A 25,833-nucleotide genomic window follows, 5' to 3' on the forward strand; every position below is an offset into this window, starting at 1 on the left:
AGGGTGGAAGGAAGCCGGAGTACCCGGAGAGAACCCACACATACACAGGGAGAACATGCAAAGTCCACACAGAAAGGCCACTGACCAGGCCTCGCCCCAGCCAAGGATCGAACCAGCGACCTTCTTGCTGTGAGGCCACAGTGCTAACCACCATGCCCAAGGTGACAAAGTTAAGTAAAATGTGTATTTCTGTACACAGCAGGTCTGGATGGTTTGTACTCACGCGGACATTCAATCAACTGTTGGATTCGAGTCGAGTCTCCTCCACTGTTGTTGACATGACAGTTGTCTGATAGAAACACAGAGAACTGGCATTACTTTGACGACTATCTGATGGAGCTGGGTGTTTTCTGATTTTACTGATTCTGCTCATGGATACCAGATGGTGCTGGCTAAACACACACACACACACACACACACACACACACACACACACACACACACACATACTTCACAAAAGCACAGGACTGCTTTTTGTCATCTTGCAAATGATTTTTTTTTTGTAGTATAAAAATAGAAAATTTGGATACTGATTTAATTTTTTTTTTCCCCAAGAGAAAAAAATTTTCTGGATTAAATGAGCAGAATCAATAAAACTTTGAGCTCTTGATTCCAACAAATATGGAACAGATTCCATTTCAGAATCAGCTCTCAATACCCAACCCTGTATTTATCTTCAGGCGAGTGAAGTCGCAAAGAAGAGATTATGAAGGAGAGAAGACATACACATATAAACGGGTAGAAAGTGTAGCAATGCTGACGAACTGCAGAGACATACAGAAACTATAAGGACAAAGAGACGTTTGCCAAATGGATAGGGCAGAACTCAAAACACCAAAAAGTGGTCATTTTAGATCTGTAGGTACCACAACAATAACTCCAGGATCCAGACAAGCACAGATAAAAACTCCCAACAACTTTTTTAGTCAAACCGCATAACAACAGGATATTAAACTAACCAGCTCAACAAATCAGAAAGACTTTTTTGCACCCAAGTACACAGTCGCTAAACAGCCAAACAAAAATACTTTTGGTAATCATAAAGTAAGGCTAAAAAAATTGAGTTTAAAAGAAACTAAAAGTAAAAAAGAAAAAAAAGGCAATGAAATATCAGAAAAAAATGTCCTGGACTGCAATATGAACATGTTTGAATAACAAACGCGTTCAATTTTCTCCAGATAAGCAGTATATTTAAACTAATCATCTCTAGTTTTAAGAGAAAATATTCTCCCAAAACTAAAGCTGTCTCAAGTTTCTAACAAACATTAATGTATAGTTTTGGCTATTTAATCAAGATGATTGCTGGTTTAAGCCCCAGCATGCTCCCAGTCAGGTGTCCAACTGGCCCTGGTACAATATTCACAACGTGGAAGCCGTTCCAAGCCATTTTGGGTTGGGTAAAAGTGAAATTTAGTAAAAACTGTTCTAAATAAGATGAAATGGACACAGATCTGAGAGCTTTCAGTTTGGAGAAGCTAAAGATAAGGGGTGATACCACAGAGTTTGTAAAGAGTTGATTCAGGCCTTTTTGATTGGCTAACTGCTGGGAATTATTCTTTACTAATATTATAACAACTTTTGTATTAAAAACTTCTTTTACCTATTTTTACTCTGTCATAGTCATTGGTTTTTTTTTTATTGGACAGGCAGAATTATTAGTTGAAGTTGATCAACTGAAGGAGACATTGCACAACGACCATTCATAAAGTGATACAGAACAGTACCAACATAAATCCCACCACAAAAGGGGGGGGGGGGGGGGGGGGGGGGGTTTGTAAAAAAATTACTAAAAGGAAACGAGTTAAAATCAAAATCTTTTTCTTAAATCAGAATCGATTTCTATTTGCCCATTCCGAGTTACTGTTCACTGATAATTACACCAGTTTTTCTGTTAGTTTTTTACCAGCAAACGTATCCATCTGCATAGTTCTCGCCACCAAAGGACTGGGCTGTTTTTAAATGCATCCCAACAAACGTGCTTCCCTCCAAGAAACAAACGACAGAAAGAAGTTGTCTGACGTGAATGAATGCTGATTGGCTAAACATCTGCCTCAAACCAGAAAAAAACCTTTTAGCAATGCTGTACATCACACTTCTATGCAATGACATAAATTTGTGCATCTTTGATTATTTTTAAAAAAAACAAAAATTTGTTAAGTGTCCTGTACATCAAACTGGTTGTTATTGTAATAATTAAACTACCATCAGTATCTCCATCTTCACCAACTGCACCATCATCGGTGTCTGTATCCCTCTCATCCTCCACGTCTTCCTGGCTCTCAGGTGTCTGCGGGTTCTGTTTGTCTTCGACAGGTTCCTCTACTGGTCCATGGGAGACAATGTCGACATCTGTCATGTGACCAGATCAGATATATACGATTTTGTCGAAACTTCACCAGCCACACACATGCACAAAGCAGAGTGTAAATGATGGAAGTCTCCTTCAAATAGTGGCTACTGTGGAAAAGTGTGCAGTGAGACAGTCACCTGCAGCTCTGATAGAACAGTGTCATCATTCAATCACCAGAAGTCAATCAGTGACCAAAAGCTTCTTTTCCCCCACAGGAATCAAAACAAAGCAGCAGACAGTTTGGAAACTGTGGAAACAACCCAGATTACCCAACAAGCCCAGCTTAGAGTACCAACATGTGCCTTGAGACAAACTACCTCAGAAACAAACATACCCACTGGTTACAGAACCCATTGTGTTATTCGGTGAACATGAAACCTTGAACAGCTCAGGTGGATTCATAGTGACACAGTTTCACTGTTAAAACTGCAGGTAACACAACACACTTCTGCTCAAAATTACTTTCAATAAATATCAACAGAAAAAACGGTTTTGGTTTTTTTTTTTACTGAAACTAGCATTTAGAATTTGAGACATTTGGTCAAGAATGAATAAAAAAAGAAATAGAAAAAAAACTTAAGACTGAACGTATGCTGTAACTGGTCTGAATGGGATGCTATGTGGGAATATGAGTACATAATGTGCACGGTCAGATATGCAGTCTAAAAGTTCCCAAACAAAACATTTACATGCTGTGAATATCACTACATGTGATGAATATTATTAATATACAATATATAAGCTGATGTCCTCGATGCACTTTTCATGTAATCTACAGCTTATTTAAACTCTCCTAACATGTCATCCCAGCTCAGATTTCCTGCATGCTATTCATACGTTCACTATTCTCTTAAAGTTTCTAGTATCTTGCATGACAGAAGCCTCATGCATTTTACACAAACTACATCCTGACCAATATTAGACGATGTCAAACCATATTTTTGGTCATTTTATATGGTTAAAAGGTTGTTAATAAATTAATGGATTTTGTTCTACAGTCAACACATCTTCATCTAACTGCATACTTCCACTTTGTCAAGAAGCCCTTGTGCCATGTTTAAAGCTGGGGTGACTGTTTTTAGTCTAGATTTCCAAAAAATGATTAATAAACCAGTTAAGCAGACGGTTTACAAATTTCTTACAACAAAACTAATTATTGTCCTAAGATTTATTAAATATGTAATAAGTAAAAAAGGAGGTAAATATGTTTCTTTATCATTTCCTTCCTTGGACTATCTGAATTTAGGCTGACTGATAACCTTCCTAAAGCAACAAATTATTTTTTTTAAACTGTCAGATTAGATTATTATGATTATTATTATAAATATAATTTTTAAAGATAAAATAAACAAAAAAACTGAATCAGACTTTCCAACAATCCAAGATCTAGACAGTCTCCCTGTCAGGAACTATGTGGGTGTTTGTGGAATTAGATCAGTGTCAATCTACATTTCTCATACTTCTGGTACCAGGAGACACCTTAAGCATCAACATCGCGCCACCTTCAATAAGAAAACAACTTAAGACATAAAGCCAGGTTCCCACCAAAGCAAACACATAAAAACCAAAAGTAATGAGAGCAGCGAGCGACAGGAAGGTACATGGACTGGACATCATGCAGGAGGTCGTCATGCATCATTAGTGCAGGATGAGGAAGTGAAGTTAGTGGCCACACAATACAGCAGCAGAGAAGAGGCGTGTCCCAGAACAGACCAGAGACGCGTGGACTCACCGAGACTGTTGTTTTCTTTAATGCTTTTCTCTTGTAGCTGTTCTAACCGTGCTGTAAACAATGACAGCAGAGAGAAGCGTTGACTCTCAGAAACCTCCCAGAGATTTAGCAGCTCTGATGCAGCTGCTTGTTGGTTACGTTTCATTGTGTTGAGCAAACAGTTAAAGACATGCAGGATGTCTCGAGGTAGCTTGTTAAAAGTTAGAATTGTGTGTTTTCATACATATCAGGATTAATATGTTGTTGGGGCGGAGGGGTGACTGTCAAAAAATTCAGGCTGAGACTAGGTTCAAGATCATGGTCTTCTATTTAGGCACCCTGGCGGTCAAAAATCAGGGTAAAAAAAAAAAAAAAAAAAAAAAAGACTCCATGAAATTAATGTCCGTGTGCTGAAACTGCTAATGGACTGTGTTTGTACCTTGGAGAGCAGTGAGCCTCTCATTGGTGAAGTCGTTGTCAGCCTGTAGAGCTTCAATGCGAGCCTGGAGAACCTGCTCCTTCTCTTCCATCTCCTCAATCTTCATCTCCAACTCTCTCTTTTCTGTCACTCCTCGCTGAGTCAGCTCTTCTTGCCGGCCTTCTACCGTCTGGAGAAGGAAAGGATTATGGGAAATAAGAGGTTAGAAGGGACAGAAGAATATGGAGCAAACCAGAACTGCGGTCAGGTTGATAAAAATGAAGGAAAGTAGGCACACAGTGGAGATAGGCAATATGACAAATGACAAGGTTACAGGGAAAAAAATGAGAAAAAATTCATTTGAGAAAATGAAACCATTTAAAATAAACTATAATGCAGGTCAACAGGGTTTTTGGTAAAAATTTTGCCGCAAACATCCATGAAAAATAAATTATAATATTTAAAAGTTATTCTATTTTATTTTGACAGTTACAACACCGTGTGTTCAATCTTCAGAGTGTGTTTACGTGCCTTAATCTTATCAGTGAGCTCTTTGATCTCATTGACAGCTGCGTTGTACTTGTTGGCCAACTCTCTCAGCTCCTCCTGACTCCTCTCGGACATCTCCTTCAGGTGGGTGCACTCATCCTCTGTGTTACTGAGGGAATGCTGCAGAAAAGCAGAGCACAAAAAAAGTGGTATATGATGTATATACTGTATATCACAAAGACCAAACCAAATATCTTACAACAACTTTATAATGTCACCTACCTCCACCTCTGACAACTTCCTGACCACCTCAATCTTCTCCTGCAGGACTCTTCTCAGGGACTCCTTTGCTGTTGTCTCATAGTTGTGTTTGTCCTCCTGAAGAGCCAAGAGCTCCTTTCGGATGCCCTCTTCTGTCTGGGACTGTGAGAGAGAAATTTATAAAACGTTTGTTTTGATTCGAGTCCATTTGTTGGTCCTTTTTCTCGTGAAATGTTCTGACAGAGTTTGAGTTTTACCTTAGAGTAAGCCTGTAACTGACTGCCCATCACCTCCAGTCTGGAGAGCAGACGGTCTTCATCTATCAGAGCCTGGTCCAGAGACAGTCAGTTTACATTCACTCATAAATGGGGTAAGAACACAAGAACTGATAATTATATAATTATTATACTAGAAAAACAAATTTAAAAAAACGACAACTAATGAAGATTAAGTACTTATTCCATGATTTTCTACATTGTAGAAAATGAAAAGTTAGAATGCTGACTCTTTCATGACGCAGTAACTTGGAGCTAAAGAGGGATTTGAGTCTGACTACACAGAATATAATGATAATGACAAAATGTTATGAAAAAGGTTTAAAGGTCCTGAAATACAAAAGCAAGTTTTCATTAAATGTGCCAGTGTTTAGGACGTCCCACTGGCACAGCAAGACTCCAAAGGTTCATGTATCATGAGGTTCACTTGTTTTCATATTGCAGAACAGAAGTAATGAATGAAAGCCATTATTTCCTACCTGCCAGCTGCTCTCTGAGGCCTCTTGAGTGGTGGTTAACAAACGCTGCAGAGTGGCTAACTTCTGCTCCAACATCTGCTCTCGATGTAAGGCCTCCTGGAGAAAAGGGACAGAAAAGAGAAGTGTTAATTTACTCTTAATTTAATCATCTTTTTTTTTTTTTTAATTTAAATAAAAACTTATTGTTTTTTACATTGTTTTGACACCTCTGATGTTTACTTCAATGCTTCCAATTTCAGTCATTTTAGGTGTAGCTCCAAAAAAGTACCACTAGGTGTCAATGCATTACCTGTAAATACTGGGACAGCTGGAACAGTTCCTGAGAGTACATACTGGGAGTATTGGCTGCAACCTGGACAACACAATACAACATGGGCACATGATGACACTTTGTTAGAAATGAAGGTGGAGAAAGAGATTAAACATGGTGCTTATTTAAACATACGTAATATAAGCAAACAGGAACAAATGCAGTCTGTACAAATAATTTATATGACAAGGAAGAAATGTACATTGTTTCAGTCAAATATTTAAACACAGATACATAAGAGAATATAGGTAAATTCACTACGTGATTATTATGACTATTATATTATTATTAGGACAATTTCTGTGTCTGCGAACAGCCCTTGGAGGGGAGAGGCAACAAACACATCAGTCACATTAATGGGGATGAAAACACAAGTCAAAAGGATCTGGAATAATGTTCATCCATGAAACTGTTTTTACACCAAAACTTTTTGTTAAAGTTGATATCCCTGCTCAATTAAGTAGATGAATACCTCTTCCATTGTGTGTGGTACTGGGTTCCTCTGAAATGCTCTTTGGACCAAAACCTAACCAGTTCAGTATACCTTTACTGCCCACAGAACAGACGTATCACTTGGAAACATAAAAGGAAGGGTTTGAAACTCTCTTTTGGGCTGTTCTTCTGCTCCTGCCAACACTCCTAGACATAATACAAGTTTGGTACCTCTAAATGGATCATTGTTGATGCCACTACTTTTAATGAGCTTTAATGAGCAAAATACTTTTTGTTTATAGGAGCCTAGCAGAACCTGGTACTCAATTGAACACAGACTGCTTCAATGTTTTAATTTAAGACAGTGGATAGCTGCTCTTCTCTTACATGGTTGGATGTCCTGGATTAAATGTGTTTTCTTTTGCAGCCTGATTTGCAGATTCCTGTATTTAAAGCGCTGCTGACACCTGCTGCAGTTCAACAGTGTTTCTGCTAAATGTTATTCATCAGTATTTTACAAGAGTCTTATGTTAAAAATTTCATATCAAGTCAGCATGACAAAACTACAGTCCCCTTCTTTGCAAATACAGTTGCCTGACAAACTGTGCAACAGTTTAACTTTTCCTGATTTGACATCATTTCCTCACCATTAATTTTGGGCTGCTTGGACAGGGTTTGAATTCTCAACCCTTGAGAACGGGTGAGAGACGGGTGAGAGAGGTGAAGGTGACTGGCAGCTTGCAAAAATGTTACAGGTAGATGGGGAACATCTCTGTTTTAATTGTTACCACCTGTGTTGTTATGATGTCACACCTAAGTCTCCTGACTGTCAATCAACCAAGACAAGCGTGTCAATTCCAACAGATTCCCTGCTGGTGTTTCATTAAGTGAATGAAGATGGGTGGGAAAAGAGGGGAAACATTACAGCGTAATATTTCCAAGTGTTAAGCAGGGACAAAACTGTAAAACAGCCTATATTGCACAGTCTTCAAAAATGGTTAATAAATGACTAAATGCTAACATTTAATAGTCTGAAAGCACCAGGAAAACACTAAAATGGTGATGTAAAGAAGAAAATAATCATATGGACGCTGATGCAAATTAATGTCTAAATCTTCAATTTTGTATCAGTTAATAAAAAGTGGGGATTTTTCTTTTTTTTGACAACCCTTGTCAAGATGAAGTAAAGTAGTTGTCAAATGAAGTCTCTTCCCCTCTGCTCTGCTATCCATCTTAATAAGGACCAGTCTGAGCAGGCTAATTCACAAAACAGCAAGTTTTCCCAAAACAGACTTGTCTTCAGGCATTATGAGGCGTGGACTATAACTACTATGAAACAGTAAATAAGGTTCAACTTCTCAGATTTATTGCAATGTTTTCCAACTGGCTGCAGTCTGACTTGCTTACTTTCTCCAGTGCTGCTTCTCCACTGAAGCCATGACGAAGGGGCCACGTTTGAATGCTGAGTTTGCACATTGTAAGTGAAAAGTGTGTCTTTGTAAACCTTTTAGGGACAGCCTATGCATGTTTATGAGTGTGCAGCTAAGAAAGTGTGTGTCTTCTGAGATCTGGGAGGGGCAAGGATCCTGCTGTAGGGCAGTTAATTATATTAGAGAAGTGGTTCAAATCTAATCACAGCTCCACATTCACATCAGCCTACATTCCTCACATGGGTTCCACCGAGTTCCCACTGTTAAAACTACTGTAGGGAAACACTGAACAGGGCAAGTCAGCAGAGGAACGTGGCATGTTGTAGTACGTGTACGTGTGTACACACACACACACACACACACACACACACACACACACACACACACACACACACACACACACACACACACACACACACACACACACACACACACACACACACACACACACACACACACACACCTAAAAACACTTCATATCCTGGTTGAACTGCACTGTATAGTATAGAACATAATGCAAAAATAAAAACACAATGTTTCATCACAGTTTCTTTTGAACAACTTAAGTTGAACATTATGTGACATATATTTGTATAATTCAGTCCAAAGTGACAGAAACTTCAGACCAGAGTTTTACTTAGAAATCAAAACAAAACGTGCACAAACTCCACACTTAATACCAGTGGTTGGACTGAATAGTGATACAGTTGTACTTTTGTTCACACCAACTGTATTGCTGAGGATAAATCTAAGCTACAAAAAAAGATTCCTTTGCAACTTACATATATTTGTAGCTAAAGATTAAAAGTTGAAGATAGTTACTCATACAGACGCATCTGTTTGAAGTTCATGATGGATACTAGTTAGCTAGTCCCGACACTAAGCAGCAGGATTTCAAACCACATAGAGCATCATTCTTCCTGATCCTGAAGAGCTGATAGTTCCTGGAGATAGTATTTTTCTTGATGGAAAACCAATAAAACATTTTAAAGATTTGTAGTTTGGTGAACAAGCATGTTATCAGATGAAAAACCAACAAAAGGCCCAAAGTATTCCAGTAGAGAAAACGGTCTGATCCACAGGAAACATTTCTCTAGCTCTACAGTATCAACTGGCATCAATCCTTGCATTCCTCTGTCACCTGACTATTCAAGTATGACACAATCATACATATTTATGTAGCTGCCCAACTTAGGTAGAGCCACCCGTGAACATGCGAGAATTATTTGCACATGGGACAGAACATCACCACAAACAAAGCACATATCCGCTCTTACCTTGTCTATGGGTAGTGGTAATGGAGTCTGGATGACACTGAAAGAAGAGAAGAGAAAAACTGTTTATCACCATGGAAACAGGAGAAAAGACACAAAGTACACTAAAGTAACCACGGTGACAAAAGAAATTTGTACTTGAAAATCCTGTGAGATTTGTTATGAACATCCTCATTAACAAAAATCTCAATCAGAACAACAAAGTTGCAGAGATACAGCTGAGGCGGAAAACAAATAAACTGACCTCAACTCTAATGATGCCACAACATGCAAACATCTCTTTTCGACTGATTAAACGGCCAATTAATATGGGCTTCTGTTTTTGTAAGACAACAGACATTTATACAATAGAAAACACACTATTAAAAACAGCTGAGGATAAACCACAACCATCTAAACAAAAAAACCAAACATAACATTATGAGTATGATACTAGTTTTTAAAGTCAAGACTGGATTGATCCACTAGCTAATGCACACAGAAGAACTACTGAGCAACTGGCCTCAGACTACAGACACAGTCAAAGAGAAACACTGCTCTGGTTGTTAAGTGTGTTAAATCAGTATGTTATGGTGGTTTTGTGGGAGATCATGAGCATCAAAAACACAGTCAATCATAGAGCTGGCCAAGTTGTTGCTGAAAATGCAGTCAGTGATGAATGTGTTTGTGTTAATTAGGGATGCATTGATCCACTTTTTGGAAGTTCCGATCAGATACCGACATCTGAAATTTTAATATCTGCCGATACTGATATTTGCCAATACCAAATCTGTTTATGTGAACATTGTTGTGACTATGGTTATTATTGCTGTTATAACTGTGTAAGATTTCATTAGGTTGTAATAAATGACCTATCCTTTCTGAAGTTACCTCATTAATACAAATATAACAACATTACAGATCTAACAATTTTATTTTCTAACAACTATTTTATTTTGATTTGGCACATTTTACCTAAATACAATTATAAATATGTGGTTTTGAAACAAAGATCTAGCTTTTAGTGCAGTGTTTCTCATTGCGCGGCTCTCGGGCCGCATGCGACTCACTGACTCTTGACTTGCGGCTCATGAAGCAGCCACTGGCTTTCTGAAAATGCTATTTAAATAAGTCATAGTGATCCTCAACGATGCAGTTCTCTCCACAAATAAGAGCTGCAGGCTGCTTGCAGAAACTTTGGCTAATTTCAGCTGCACCGAACTCCGCCAAAGAGCTGGCATTATTGTATTTTCACCATATACTGTTGCATAAGAATGCCATTACTTTGTGCAATATTTAGGATAATGGTTCCTTTCTAAAAAGCTGAATGTTACTGATTTGGCAACGTAGCAAAAACACTTTTTTTGGGGGGGTGGCAGCGCTCCTCTTGTCTTAGTATATTGAGTGCGGCTCTTGTTGAATTAACAGATTAACAGTTAGGATCACTGTTTTAGTGTGACAAAAAATGTCACATTTTAAAATGCAAGGCATTTTTTCTTTTAAAACATGTCTAAGCATGTCATCAAACACATCTGCGCTAGCTTGACTAGTGTGGTATCAGTTGTGGTATCGGTACACTTTTATTAATACCAAGTACGAGTACACACGCTTGGTACTGAGCCGATGCCGATACTGGTATCGGTATCAGTGCATCCCTAGTGTTCAGTCATACAAAAAGCCTCAGGCCTGTACAAAGAGAAAGACAATGAGCTTGTAGTAAAAGTTGTGAATTTTGAGTTTTACAATGTTTTATCTGAGATTGTACCCAGTATAGAGGTGGGCGATATTCACCATGTTTTTCTGAAAGTTTTGGAACAGGTTTGGTCACAGTTTAGTACAACATGCTACACGGCATAACAATGCAAGACTGTGAAACATAAAATCAAGATAAATACATTAGAAAAAAGACCACAGAGTCATTCAGGAGCTCAGACATATAAAACAAAGTGGTGAGAAGATACCTCTGCCAGGCACCCACATTGAGATTTCCACCCTACCTTATAGTCCTGCATTTATATGCTATTAAATTCCTAGATTCATTAATAATGAATTCACAGTTTCTTGCCTATATTGTGGTGTTTGCTGCATGTTTTTTATCTTAACTAATTTCCTTGGAGAGAAGATGATTAAAGATTACATATTTTATCCTGTTCTGGACCATAGTATCCAGAACTTTGCCAGGACCCAGATCTATTTTTGATGTTGTGAAAAGCCTGTTGCTAACTTCCTGTAATTTTTGGCAAAGCGTCTTGACCATTAATTGTGGAGTAAAAAGAGGATAAAAGCTGTCTATCATCTACAATCAAGCAGCACTGGAGACCCACCGTAAGATGAGGCCGAGTTTGGTTCACAAGTCATTTTAAAGGCTTCTTTACTTGAAATAAAAGTAGCTGAAGTGGCATGAAAAGTAGCAAATAAATTAACACAAAACATTTCCTTTGTCCTGCACGTCATGTTTGGATTCACAGCCAGTATGTAGACAGTATAAACCTGAACTGAGCCGCACTGTAGAATTTGCTCATGAAATGAGTGTTTGCTCATAAATTTTCTTCTTGCCTGTGTGATATTACAAAGTCCAAATGCTCTTGATGAATCAGCCTTACATGTCTTATCTTTCATGTCCACAGCTTCAAACGCTGAAGTTTAGTGTAACAATGTGACCTGTTGTAAGAAGGAAGATGTTCTTTAACACATGCAATATATTAAATAACAGACTTTTGCAAAAGATTATGTATTAATAATTTATTTTAATTTTGTTAAATTAATTTAAATCAAGATTTTGAACAAATGCATTTGGAGATGGAGCTAACCAAAAGTTCACTTGTGCAATATGGAGACATGTTTTGGTGCTGTTTGCAAATGGGACCAAATAGAGTGTGAATATATAAGATTCTGTTATTTAGATGTTATTCTTTAGAAGAGGAAAACCAAACATCAATTAATTTAATCAACACTTGTACCACCAAACTAGAGGGAAACACTGACTTGATAGTAATTCAGTCTTGTAAAAGTAGCTGTCTTTTTATTTCAAAAATAATTTTATCTCACATTTGCTCTAAATGAAATAATTAACAAGCGAAAACACACCTTGTTCAGCTAAAGACATTACTTATTAAATAAAGTTACTTATTAGTCACTTTACAAGTATACAATTACCGCACATATTCTTAAAACATTTTAGCAGTCTGACTCATCTGGATTATGACCAAACTTTTACTTTGTAAAAGACTTAATGTGATGCAAAATAATGAACCTAAAATTAGGGCACATGAAATACTGTACATTTCCTAAACCAATAGATTTTCACTAATACATTTCCACATTCATCAACACAACAAGTAAATAAATATGATCTGCCATAGCATCATTTCATCATAATACATGCATTTTGTCAGTATTTACATTACATTTTTGTATTATTTTGACAAATACCACTGAGTGTTGTATTAAGTACTGTAATCTTGAAACACACTCAGTTTTTGTTTTTTGTTTTTTTTACAGGTTTTTGGGGGAAGGGGGTGGGGATCATTCAGAAGTAACAGTCATAGCTCAGGAATGAAGCTAAACTTGACTGATCAAAATATAACTCAACTCTGTCAATGTGTAACTACCAGCCAGCAGGTCAAGTAGGACGTATAGCATATCCCACAAAAAACAACTCTCACTACATTCACACAAAAGGGGTTGTGTGAAGCAATCACAAGATACACACACAGGAATAGTGAGATACAATACCAACAATAGACTTTTTAAACCATTCAAATTTCCATGTTGCAATACCATGAATAAAATAGCCAACTATACACGATTTTAAGCAGGCATCATGTAAAAATGTCACAACGCGTATATATTAGACTACTTGATCCCTGTTGTCTCTGGAATAGCTTTTAGCTTCTAGTTAGTTCCAAAAAGTTAATCAACAGGCTGCATGATAACTGGATTTGTGATTGTACCAAAGTAAGGTAACTCCTGGCCGATTGAAAAATGAAAAGACAAAAACAAATTAACTAATTGCGGGGGAGGACTCTGCTCATTTTAGGCCACATTCACATCAGCCTTTTTTATTCGAATCCGTGTCCGTTTGCGAGGACAGTCCCCTTCATTGGGGGAAATTTAAACGTGCCAAACAAATTCTGATTCTGATCAAAGAAGCAGACTCTGTCTGCCTACAAATACAGGTCCCACTCAGTTTCAAGCGAACCAAATACAGGAAGTGGACTACAATACATACAGACATAATTTAAGTGTTAATGTTATATGACTAATAATGTAATTTTATGTTAATGTCAGCAAAAAGCGTAACAGTATCACATAGCCACAGCCAAAAAGTACAACAAAAGAAGTATTTTCTTAAGCTGACATTAGCTTTCAGTATCTAGATACTGAAGGAGACTATGGCTAGGTGATGAATCGATTTAATCAATCAATTTGAATTTGCTATTTATGAAGATTTATTTTTATGAAAATCTGGATTTTTTTTTTGCCTGGCCAGCACCTTTTGGGCTTCCGTACCTTATAGTGACGTCAGCGCACTCCCGCTGGTTTCCCAATTCCCACAGAAACGCGTAAACACAACAACATGCCAGCTAGCAACGAACAACAAGTGTCCTCTCTGTGTTTTCATTACATTTTTTTTGCAAAATAAAAACAATATTAGTACGTTTCAACCAATAACAATTGTGATTGGCGGGTGTTTTTCCATTGAACAATGTTTAGCACATTCGCAACACGTTTCGTAAAATCTCGTTTCTCTTGTGAGATTAAACAAACATTGCGGTTAATGCTAAGTGGGCACATTGCGTTATTTTATGCTTCTCTACTTGCTTCGGAGAATTTGCTTCGGATTGTCTTAGCTTTTCTCCCTCACTTTCTTTTCTAAAACTCTGAAATTCGCTGTTGCTTATTCCCCCCCACGCCGTGATTGGAAATCGGATTTGGTTAAAAAAAAATCTGAGATTTTATTTTTCGGCCATATCGCCCAGCCCTAAAGGACACTGCTATAAAAGTTTACAAAATGTAAAAAGTTAAAATCTGAACTGTTCTGACTGACATTTTGAACAAACGCAAAAGCATAAAATAGGCAAGCTGTAACCTTGTAGAACAGCCACGGATGCAGAATTTATTAGATATGAATGCTTTTCTCTGTTGCATCCCTAAAACTGCTGTAATGAAAACACCTGGCAACCTTATCAAAGCCTAAATAACTTTGCAACAAAAAGCAATTCAATTCAATATCAATAGAAACTATTTTAATTGAACACTTGTACAAGGTTTAAAACATGGAATTGCAATTGAAACCAACTGATCAACCATCAACAACACACATCAGCACAGAGAAATCATTTTACACAGCAATTTCTGGTAACACCTAACAACAAGTATTTTGTCATCACATTAGGAAAATATTCAGGTTGCCACTTCTTAATTATCTGGAAAGGTTGCAGTATGGACAGAATTCATTGCTGCAGAGAGGAACAGTAGTTTCATTTCACTTTAAACCCAAAAGCCACAGTGCAGGGTGCAGAAACTACTTCACAAGGATGAGCCAATAATTTAAGAGGACTTTAGTGCACGGAGCACCAGCAGTGCAGATTCTTCTCTGAGACCAGGGCAACAACCTCCACAGAGAAACATCATCCATCACAGTAAACACCTGACTTCATTTTCAATCATGGGTTTATTGCGCTGAGTTCAGCAACTCATAGCTGCAGAGCTGTGTGGCCGCTGGGATTCCTGTCAATCACTGGAGACTCAGGAAGGAATGAAAGTGGTAACCTTTTTGGAACTCTGATTCTCTGTTTTACAGAAATCTGTGTAATTGTTAAGCTAATTAGCGAGTCCGTGGCTATGTAAATCATCTTGCCCAACCAAAGCAATACCACTCTACCTCCTGAGGTTTAGCAACTCCACATGGCCTTACTGGAATACTGCTGATTTCAAAAGGTGATAGTAAGTTAGTATGCACACAATCAAACATTAATAGAATAGTAACACCAGCACATTTTTTTCATTACATTTTTCATTACATTTTTTTCATTACATTAGCAAGACGGAGCACCTTTCTATGTGCTCTGTCTTGCTAATGTTCGCACCATCTCACAATCAGAACTGGATCTGAAAAGACCAAGCAAAAACTGTCAGCTTTTCTTCTGCCTTTTAGTGACTGAATAACAGTTACCTAAATGAGGCCGATGTGACCAAACCTGTTCCAAAACAGGTCTCCCAGATTTAAACCGTAGCGCAACGCAGGTACAGCTATGGTATGACACAAATACAGGCTAGTCTATTCACGAACATTATCTGCTTAAAGGCTTTTTGATTATAAATATATCTTGTCGGGTAGGATTTAAAATTAATCGAAGCAACATTTAAAACAAATTGTCGATGTAATCTTGCTCATGTCAATTATTTAAAATGTTTGGAAATTTAAATTTGTCTTACATAAATGGCCACCATTAATTACTATACATATTTAAACTGTGTGCTTTAATTTATTTCACAATATCTGCTCTTCTATTATGAAAATAACTACATAAAAAAAAAATTCAGGTGGCTATAAAGGGCTACAAATAAAATGATACTGAAATAATTGCTATTTAATTGTAATTGAGATAAAATGTTCAATTAATTGTGATATTTCTTTAAGGTAATACCACCCAAGCCTGATACTTAGACCTGGTACAAGGTACTTCAGCACAGCAGAACAAATACATTTCAAGTCTTCTGATCACTGTAGGTATTTGAGATTTACAGAGAAGGACTCATTTGCATATCAGTTCCTTCCTACTGCATTGTGCTCACAACTTGTTTCCATTAGACTCATTCAGTCACAGCAATAGGTCACATTTTGATTCTAATCATTGCTGAAACCATCGTACATAATGACTTATTTATCACTAAAGCAGACAGCAGTTGTGTGATTCAAACAGCATCGTCACAGCTGGAAGCCATCTTGACAACGCAAACTCACAAAGCTTTTATGTTTCTACCATTTTACTGCTATATTTCACACATATCTGATCCTAGATAATCATATCTGGTTTTCGCACCAGTTTAATACAATAAAAGCAAAAATATGCACTATACTTTGTGCAAATATTTTAAAACAAAAGCTACAATAATAAACTGAAAAAATATGTCTTTCAATTGTGCACAGAACCATTTCTTCTATGGACACTTTGGCATGCTAACATTATAAAAATAAGAAAGATCTGAAAAGTGGAGGGGATACAGAGGTCTTCTATTTCACAGTGTTAAAGAACTGAGATTAAACCATCACACGACCTGTCTGAATAAAAAAAATAAAAAAAAAAAAAACACGCTATCAGCTCTAAAACACTGGTCTGTCTGCACGCTGCAAAAACTTCCAAATTATTTTTGTGAAAACATATTATGACCTAAATTCACAGATCTTCAAGTGAAACTCACCAGATCATCAAGTCTGCTGAAATAAACACAAAAAATGCACAAAAAGTAGTCCACAACAGTCTGAAGATGGAAAACAGTGGCAACAATTGCTATCTGAGCCACGCTCAGATCTTTCTACAACCAAATAAGTTTTAGAATCATAATGAAACTCCAGTATGTCTAGATGACATATAACATCTGGCACATACTCTTGTTTTTCTGAAAAATTATATGAAAGCTATAAAGTAGCCAAAGTGAATTTGTCATCAGGAAAATAAATGATCATTTGAATCTCTTCATAATCTGAATACGGTGGTATAAATAACTTCAGGTTTGATGAATAAAAGCCATCATAAATATTTTATCTGAAGATTTAACTTATCATGAGACTTGATTTCAAGAAGAAATTTCTTGGAAGACATGAGAGAAACAGACTAATAGAAGCTTATTTGGTGAATACACACAAGTTTGTTTTCTTGAAGCAATAAATACTCAACAGCACATCCAACCAGAGTTGGATGTGCTGTTGAGTATTGTCAATGCATCTTAGGTTTAGGCCTACAATGTTCCACATGTAGTCATAAACCCAACAATCCCTGTAACACACAAACAACTAGACTTCCAGATTTATTCCAAACAGGAAGTGAACTATTTCAGTTTTTTTTCAACCACAGTAAGAACTGAGTTTAAGTTTTTAATGCCAACTTTAAGTCATGCCTGTATTTAGTAGCAAAGCTTAATAAAACAGTCTGATCTGGATCGTCTAAAAATTCTTAACAAGCAGATATGTTACCTGCCAAGTCTTCTTCCTGTGGGTGTCAGCAAGTGATTTGTCACAGGCCAAAGTTCAGCATTCAGCCTCTAACTCAGCCTGCAACAGCTGCTCCTGGGAGAAAATGGACCTTTCCCTTTTACTTCATTTTCTCTTCTGGATTAAGACCAAGCAGCTGATTCCTCTCTACTTTTCCACAGAGTGTGAAGTCATCTCATAAAACAAGCTGCCTTCTTCTTTACACTCTGCTCCTCCCTTCTACTGAGCAAAACAGCTGATATTCTTCCTTTAACTTGTGCAAGCCACAGTTGCTCCACCCCTCCTGATTCTATCTGCAGGGAAACACACCTCTTTCTGGTGGTGATACAATTTTCACTTCTTTTATGGTTTGTGTGTGGGGGGTAAAGGTGTCCAGTGTAGCTGCTATATACCTCTGTTATATGAGGGGTCTCCTGCAATCAATGTACAAAGCCAGAGCTGAGTTATTACTTTTATATTTCAACCTTTCAAAGGCTTTGCTCAACTGAGTGGTAAAAATTCACCTGAAATTATTACACATTCGTTAACCACATGACCACAAGTGCACACAAGTGTGGGTGTTTTGAGGAAATGTAGATAGTGATAACAAAGTGGTGAGGGAAACAAGAGTTTCATTGTCATGACCAAACAATGGCAGGAGATACAATTTGGAAGCATTATTTCCTCAGGTCAGACCTCATTTTTCAGTGTAGATTATTACTCAGCTCTCTTTTTTTCTAACCAGGTCTCTGGGGAATCTGTGTTGCTACTGTACAGAAAAGAGAAATCTAAGATGTTCAGCATGGCAGCACGAGCGATTTCATTAAAACCTCATGTATTTGGTCTTTTGAATTGTTCTCTCTGTCCTCGCCTGTGTTATGACGTGAATAATCAAGTGGAAAAAACAATTCCACAAGTCATAAAAACAGATGTGACAGTGGGTTTTTGCATTAGATGGAAAATGCAATGATATAAGTCAGTCCCCACAGCATTCCTTACTTCTAAATCAGTCACAATTTAACTCCAGTGACAGCAGAAGCTAACATTTAGGGATTTACAGGATGGCTTTGAAGTTGCATGAAGAACTATTTTTTCAAAATTTTGTACAGACTTTCTTTTACAAGTTATCATCTTTGTGTATCATGTTTTCTGTTAAAACAGACATGGCCTGTGGTGCACGTGTTTGACTAACTAACACTAAACAACTGATAAAAGCTTTATATTGTAAACCTCCAAACAGCTAATGTTCATACCCACAAGTATACTAGCAAGATTTGAAAGTGGCACCCTGTCTTGGCTCCTCCCCCTCTGGTTTTGCTTCCTGCGTGATCCAAGGCTTTTTTTTTTTTAAAATAAGAAATGAACAACTCCATTAGCAATTAGTCCAAGCATTTGGACTGGTAGGAGTCTTAACAGATTTACAGTAAACTGAGAGGTTTAACTATACGTTCGATTGTTCATGATTACAGAATGCACAGACTATTATCAGGACGAGGAACCACTTCACCCAGAGTAAAGAAAAATAAAATGTCTGAGCAAGATTACCTACCCCAGCTTTAAGTCGCATATAAATCTCTTGCTGAGATTTGATCAAAATTCAGGTGAAAGTTTCTAAAATCTAAAGGAAAAAATTTTAATGCTTAGTATAAGATTGCGGTTGTCATCACTGTTGTACAAGCTTATGGTGAGTGTACTTACTAAGTGTACTTAGTGTCCTTGTAAACAAAGGTTGAAGTTTCTTTTAGTTTTGTTTTTATGACCCTACAGGAAGCAGTATGAGAAGACAATAGCTACACGAGTTAATAAAGTTTGAAAATAATGCATTTATCCCAAACAGTCTTTTCTTATATTTATATTGTTCATCTATTAGTTGTGGTGTTTTGTGGTTTTCTGATTTTGAGTTTTTAAAAAAGGTGTTTTGCCCTCTGTGTAGTTTTAAAAATAGTATTGACTATCAAGCACCATCCTTAGTATCAGTATCAAATTCAAAATTTTAGTATTATGACAACCTTACTCATTTCTCAACTTTGCGTTCTTATTAACACTATAGAGCAGATCATATTCTGATGTCATGTGATGCTCCTGCATTTCATAATGAAAATATATTTCTGCATAACCACTAAACAGAAGCTAAACTATAGATCGAATAGATTAAATTGCTAACCACATCGCAATATTAATCAGAAAAATCCAACTGCCTTTTTCCCTCATATCGCTCAGGCCAACTCAGAATGTTTGTGTTGTTTTTTGTTTTGTTTTTTTTTTAACAACAAAAGCTGAACATAGAGGCACCAGATGGCACTCCCCACCATAGTACTGGGCCCTTGGATCACATGCCGAAATATTCCACATGATAGCAGCAGCAGCCAAACAAATACACAGACAGACAGGTGGAACTCCTCGTACAGTAGGAAGCTCCATGCTGGGTCAACTGCTGGTCAGTTGCAGCTCGATTCACTGTACAAACATGCACAGAAAATACACTTAATCGTAAGCGAACATAAAGTGTAAAAACCCCACCAGACCAACAGCAGCTCTTAAATAACTGTTAAAGATATCAAAATACCAACAAAAACACACATTTCTGAACTAAATGACTGTCCCCATCAACAACTAGACTGGCAGTAATCACATCACTGTACAAACACATAGTTGCTGTTTGCGCATGTGAATGCAAAAGAGCAATCAGACAGAAATCAGTAACTATTTCATTCTATCCAATTATATTACTGCTACAAAACAGACAACCTCTCTGTAGTCACCCAGTCTTGACCTAGTTTGTATTAAACATACCAGTAGGGTCAATGGAAAATGCTTAATAAATCCATGACTTACTCGCTTCGTCTGCGGGCCTCCATCCCATCTGGTAGGAAGAGTTTGATTGTTGACACAATGCAGCCATGAGTAACTGGGGAGACAAATGCAGAAACAATGTTGTAATGTGCAATAATTTATTACAGGAAGGCATGAGTGCATTTCACTTTGGAAAGGTTGAATGTTTAAATAATTTTCTCGAATCAAGTCTTGCAGCATGAGGAGAGTGTGGTGAAAGGACCTAAACAAAACAAAAATGAAAAAGTCGAGGAGATAAAAAGTTGATAAACTGCAATTATTTACCAGTTATGCAGGTTTCTGCTTGTTTAGACTACATCTTCAAAAATGTTTGAAGATGTTGATCATCACGTTTGTGATGTAAGGGTGTAAAGGGATGTAAAGGTAACTTTCTCTTCAGATAAGATGTACAGATTTAAGGTTTATTATTTATTTCAGCATGAGACTTAAAACAGCTCCAAACTGTGTGTCTGTGTTTAATCTACTTGAAATCAACGAGATTTTACACATGAAATTACCAATCAAAGGAAGAAATAACAGTGTCTGTCTTTTAACATGCTCATTCATTTCTAGAACCTGCCTTGCTGTAGCCTGTGCACTGTCTGTTACTAGCAGACCCTCAGCCCTTTAGGGTTTGTGTTTTACAGTCTCAGCATCGTTGTACCACAACACTAAGGCTGTAAAATGCAAAACCTTTGGGTTTACAGGTTGAGTTTTGGCTTCTCATTCACATGGTAGCAAAAGATTTTTGTGGATGACGCTGTAAAGAGTTGACAATGGCCTCCAGAGTAAAAATTTCTTGCAACACAAGGAGAGTCCTTTCAGTGTAACTGAAACAGGAATCTTTTATCAACAATAACGTCATCTTGCACTTGCACACACAGACCCTGTATGTAACCCGTGCAAAGCACAACAACAATGGTGGACCTCTGTGTCATGTTTGTGCTGCTGCATCTTTTTCAATCCATTTGGTCAGTTGACACAAACCCTGTTTCATTTTGCAAAGTCGTATGTATTGCATGGCGCCAGATAATATAGCAGTTAGCACACAGTACTTCGGTGATGTTTCCTAAGCTTATGAGGATCTGCAAAAATTGTGCAAACATTTTAAATTTGTATATTTGAAACCTTTAAAAATCCACAAAGGGGGTCACGTGATGCAGCGGAGCTAGGTGGACGCTGGTTTGGAGCGCTCTCCTGTAATTTATCCTTGGAATCACTCTTAAACTCGCTGAAGCAACAAAATCTGCAAATATTCTGATTAATAACCTGCACCATGGACTTACGATCTAAAAATAAGCAAGGCAACTCGACAAATGAGCATGTTTTGTCGTGTCAAGAAGAGAGCTCACAGGAAGAAGCTAGCAAGATGGCGCTCAAATATTTAGATGTGGACATGGCCCTTGTACTTCGAGAGATACGAACTGGAAACCAAGCCCTCCCCAATAAGATGGACACACGAACGGCAGAGATTCACGAGTCAATTTCTGGACTGAGGGGCTTGCTTGATGGTCTGACATCCCGTGTCACGGAAACGGAGGAGCGCATCGGGTTAGCGGAGGACCACCTTGCTACTATGAGCACTCAGCTAGCCCAGCTAACGAAAGATAAGTTTTTACTGGACAAAGTTGAGTCACTAGAGAATTACAGCAGGCGTAACAACATTCGTATTGTGAATCTACGTGAAGGCTGTGAAGGAAATGATCCAGTAACATTTTTTGCTGAGTGGCTGCCAAATATGCTGGGGCGTGAGCACTTCGCCGAGCCTTTGGTGATAGAACGAGCTCATAGGGCACTTGCCGCGAGACCATCCGCTCAGGAGAGGCCGAGAGCCGTCTTGATACGCCTGCTGAAATACCAGGACCGGGAGAAGATTCTGCGGATCGCCGCCAAGCTGTCCAGGGCAAACAAAGGTTCAATCATGTTTGAGAATAAGCCAGTGATGTTTTTCCCTGACCTCAGCGCCACTCTGGTAAAAAGACGCAAGGAATACGACCAGGTGAAAAAGAAACTACGCTCCATGGGCATCGAATACTCACTACTGCACCCTGCTACTTTGAGAATAATGCTCCCAGATGGAAAAGGCAAGTTCTTCAAAACACCGAAGGACGCCGAAGTGTTTGTGGACAACGCACTTGGAAAATGAAAAAAAAAACTGTGGCTCGAGTTTGCACTTAATCAGCGCAGTGAGTTATTATTGTTCTAAGCCCTGCTTTTCATATGTTTAATGTTTCTATTGATATTTTTCCATTCATTAGGGCATTAAGGTGATTTTCACATAACTTATCAACAAGATAAGAGTGCTTCAAAATATGTTATGTTGTAATTTTTTTGGAGCGCCTCCGCGAGGCAAGATTCATGTTAATCACACTTGAGGTTGTTCACGTATACGAGACCGTTACAGAGTATGGGAGGTGTGCCATGTGTTCGGGTTTGGTACTACAGGGTTTTGTGCTCACTCAATTTTTGTTTTGGGGATTTATTTTATTTTCTCTGCTCCACATACATGTCATGCCACACCTTTTGTCAAGTTATTATATAGGCATAACGAAATGGAAAGGATTCTGAAGTTTGTTAGTTTTAATGTTAATGGCCTGAATGGGCCAGTAAAGAGGAAAAGGGTCCTGGTGTATCTAAAAAAGTTGAAAGTAGACATAGCTTTCATCCAAGAAACTCACCTTACCCCGCAGGAACATAAAAAACTAAAGAGGGATTGGATCGGACAGGTGATATCCTCCTCTTTCAATTCAAAAGCCAGAGGAGTGGCCATTTTGGTGAATAAAAACACACCTTTGGAAATTATTGATACCTTTGCTAATCCATCAGGACGCTATGTCTTTGTTAATTGTAGAATATTTTCAGAAAAATGGTCCCTTCTTAATCTATATGCACCCAACTACGATGATGAGATGTTCATGCAGGATCTTTTTCTTAAAATTTCAAGTGGACAAAACAATGTACTTATAGGGGGGGACTTCAACTTCTGTTTAGATCCTGCTTTGGACAAATCATCCAAGACCATTACAAGATCAAAAGCGGCTTTGACAACCCAGTCTTATATGAAAGATTTAAACCTAATGGACATTTGGAGACAGATACACCCACAAACTCGAGACTTATTTGTGCCCCCATAACTCCCACACTAGAATTGATTTATTTTTATTATCCAGACAGTTATTTCATAGAGTGCTGGAATCTGAGTATCTATCTAGAATTTTGTCTGACCACTCACCATTAACCTTATCTAATTCTTTCCCTAATGTACCCAGAGGGCCCTACAGATGGCGCCTGAACCCTACTTTGCTTCACAGAGCTGATTTTTGTATATTTATAAGAGACCAAATTAGGTTTTTCTGTGAAACAAACAGTGCTTCCTCTCCCAATTGTTTTATCTTATGGGACACCCTAAAAGCTTATTTAAGAGGGCAAATTATTTCCTATACAAAGGGTCTTAAAAAGAAATACTCAGAGGATATTGAAAAACTAGAAAAAGAAATTCTACAATTAGAAAAGGATTTTCAAAGAAATGGTTCTAATGACACTTATCAATCTTTAGTTAAGAAAAAACTTCAATACAATACACTAAATACTTATAAAACTGAAAGAGACATTTTGAAAACTAAACAGAGGTACTACGAGTTGGGAGAGAAAGCACACAAAATTTTGTCATGGCAACTGAAGACTGAGGAAAGTAATAGGACGATTAATGCTATCCACACCGAAAAAGGTACAGTTTCATATAACCCAACAGAGATAAATGACACTTTTAAAATCTTTTATACCAAGTTATATAAATCAGAACTTCCAGATGATTCTACCCACATTGACAATTTTTTATCTACAATCGAATTATTAACAATTAATGAAGAAGACAGAAAGAACCTTGATCTCCCTTTTAGTCAAGTAGAAATTATTAAAGCATTATATTCACTTCAATCGAACAAAGCACCAGGAGAGGATGGTTTCCCTCCTGAATTTTATAAAGAATTCAAAGATCTTCTCATCCCTCTAATCACTGATGTAATACATTTATCTGCTAAAACACATACATTACCGGAATCCTTTACAACTGCCATAATTACAGTTATACATAAGAAGAATAAAGACCCACTGAAATGTGCCTCATACCGGCCAATTTCATTACTGAACACGGATTATAAATTGATTTCTAAATTACTAGCAAATAGACTTAGTGCCGTACTTCCAAAAATAATAAATCCCGACCAAAGTGGATTTATTCAAAAACGTGTAAGTAAGTAAGTAAGTAAGTAAAGTTTATTTATAAAGCGCTTTTCACAGATAAAAATCACAAAGTGCTGTACATAAAAATGGGTACAATAACACAATCAGCAACAATCAGCAAAAATTAAAATCATCCAAGAATCAACAAAAAGCTCTTCTAAACAGTAGAGTCTTTAGCTGCATTTTAAAAGAGTCCACAGAGTCAAGCACACGAAGGGACAGAGGCAGCTCATTCCAGAGTCTGGGAGCAACAGACTGGAAAGACAGGTCACCACGAGTTTTAAAACGAGTTTTTGGAACCTTCAGGAGGTTCTGGCCAGAAGACCGAAGAGAGCGTCCAGAGGAGTATGGACATAGTAAGTCGGTGATATACTGAGGGGCCTGACCATGTAACGCCTGAAAGGTCAACACTAAAATTTTAAAATCTATGCGAAATTTAACAGGAAGCCAATGAAGACGTGTCAAAACAGGGGTGATGTGGGCTGTTCTGGCTGCACCTGTCAAAAGTCTGGCAGCAGAGTTCTGCACAATTTGAAGCTTATTTAGAGTCGTCTTATTTATGTAAGTGAAAACAGAGTTACAGTAATCAATGCGACTCGAGATGAAAGCATGGATGATCATTTCAAGATCTGATTTTGACAACAACCTCCTTACTTTAGAGATGTTTCTTAGATGATAGAAACTGTTTTTGGTCAGTTGTCGGGTGTGACTCTCCAAAGACATGGCCTGATCAAACACAACCCCAAGGTTTCTGAGACTGGTTTTCACAGACGGTCCCAGAGCACCAAGATAGTTTTTGATCATAGGTATCTTTTTATCAGGGGCAATGATCAGAGTTTCTGTTTTGTTAGAATTTATCTGAAGGTAATTTGAGGAGAGCCAGTTTTTAATGCAGGACACACATTCTAACAACATAGATAAAAAATAAAACTCTGAATCATTGAAGGAACAGTACAACTGAATATCATCAGCGTAAAAGTGATAAGATACATTTTCAAAACCACTAATAAGTCGGCCAAGAGGCAATAAGTACAAAAGAAACAAAACAGGTCCCAGGACAGAACCTTGGGCCACTCCACACGACAGTTTAGACACATGAGACATTATATTGTTTACCGCAACATTAAAGGTTCTACCTTTTATGTATGAGGAGA

General features: G+C 37.6%; 1 protein-coding gene across 6 annotated transcripts in view; it reads right to left on the reverse strand.

The window, feature by feature from the left end:
* Positions 1–25,833, reverse strand: part of slmapa (sarcolemma associated protein a) — a 66,156-nt gene that overhangs the window by 15,415 nt on the left and 24,908 nt on the right. For 2 of the 6 annotated variants that reach the window (XM_079242343.1, XM_079242344.1), the window contains exons 3-13: positions 20,441–20,513; positions 9,433–9,469; positions 6,273–6,335; positions 5,984–6,079; positions 5,487–5,558; positions 5,251–5,391; positions 5,011–5,148; positions 4,501–4,669; positions 4,083–4,133; positions 2,203–2,319; positions 224–289 (exon numbers count right to left, since the gene is read on the reverse strand). In XM_079242343.1, coding sequence (XP_079098469.1) covers positions 224–289; positions 2,203–2,319; positions 4,083–4,133; positions 4,501–4,669; positions 5,011–5,148; positions 5,251–5,391; positions 5,487–5,558; positions 5,984–6,079; positions 6,273–6,335; positions 9,433–9,469; positions 20,441–20,513 — 1,023 coding nt within the window. The remainder of the gene's footprint in view (positions 1–223; positions 290–2,202; positions 2,320–4,082; positions 4,134–4,500; positions 4,670–5,010; positions 5,149–5,250; positions 5,392–5,486; positions 5,559–5,983; positions 6,080–6,272; positions 6,336–9,432; positions 9,470–20,440; positions 20,514–25,833) is intronic. The other 4 variants (XM_079242346.1, XM_079242348.1, XM_079242345.1 and 1 more) reach the window with 3 other exon arrangements.

Source organism: Telmatherina bonti, assembly GCF_933228915.1.
Source record: "Telmatherina bonti genome assembly, chromosome: 6".
In the NCBI taxonomy this organism is placed as follows: Eukaryota; Metazoa; Chordata; class Actinopteri; order Atheriniformes; family Telmatherinidae; genus Telmatherina; species Telmatherina bonti.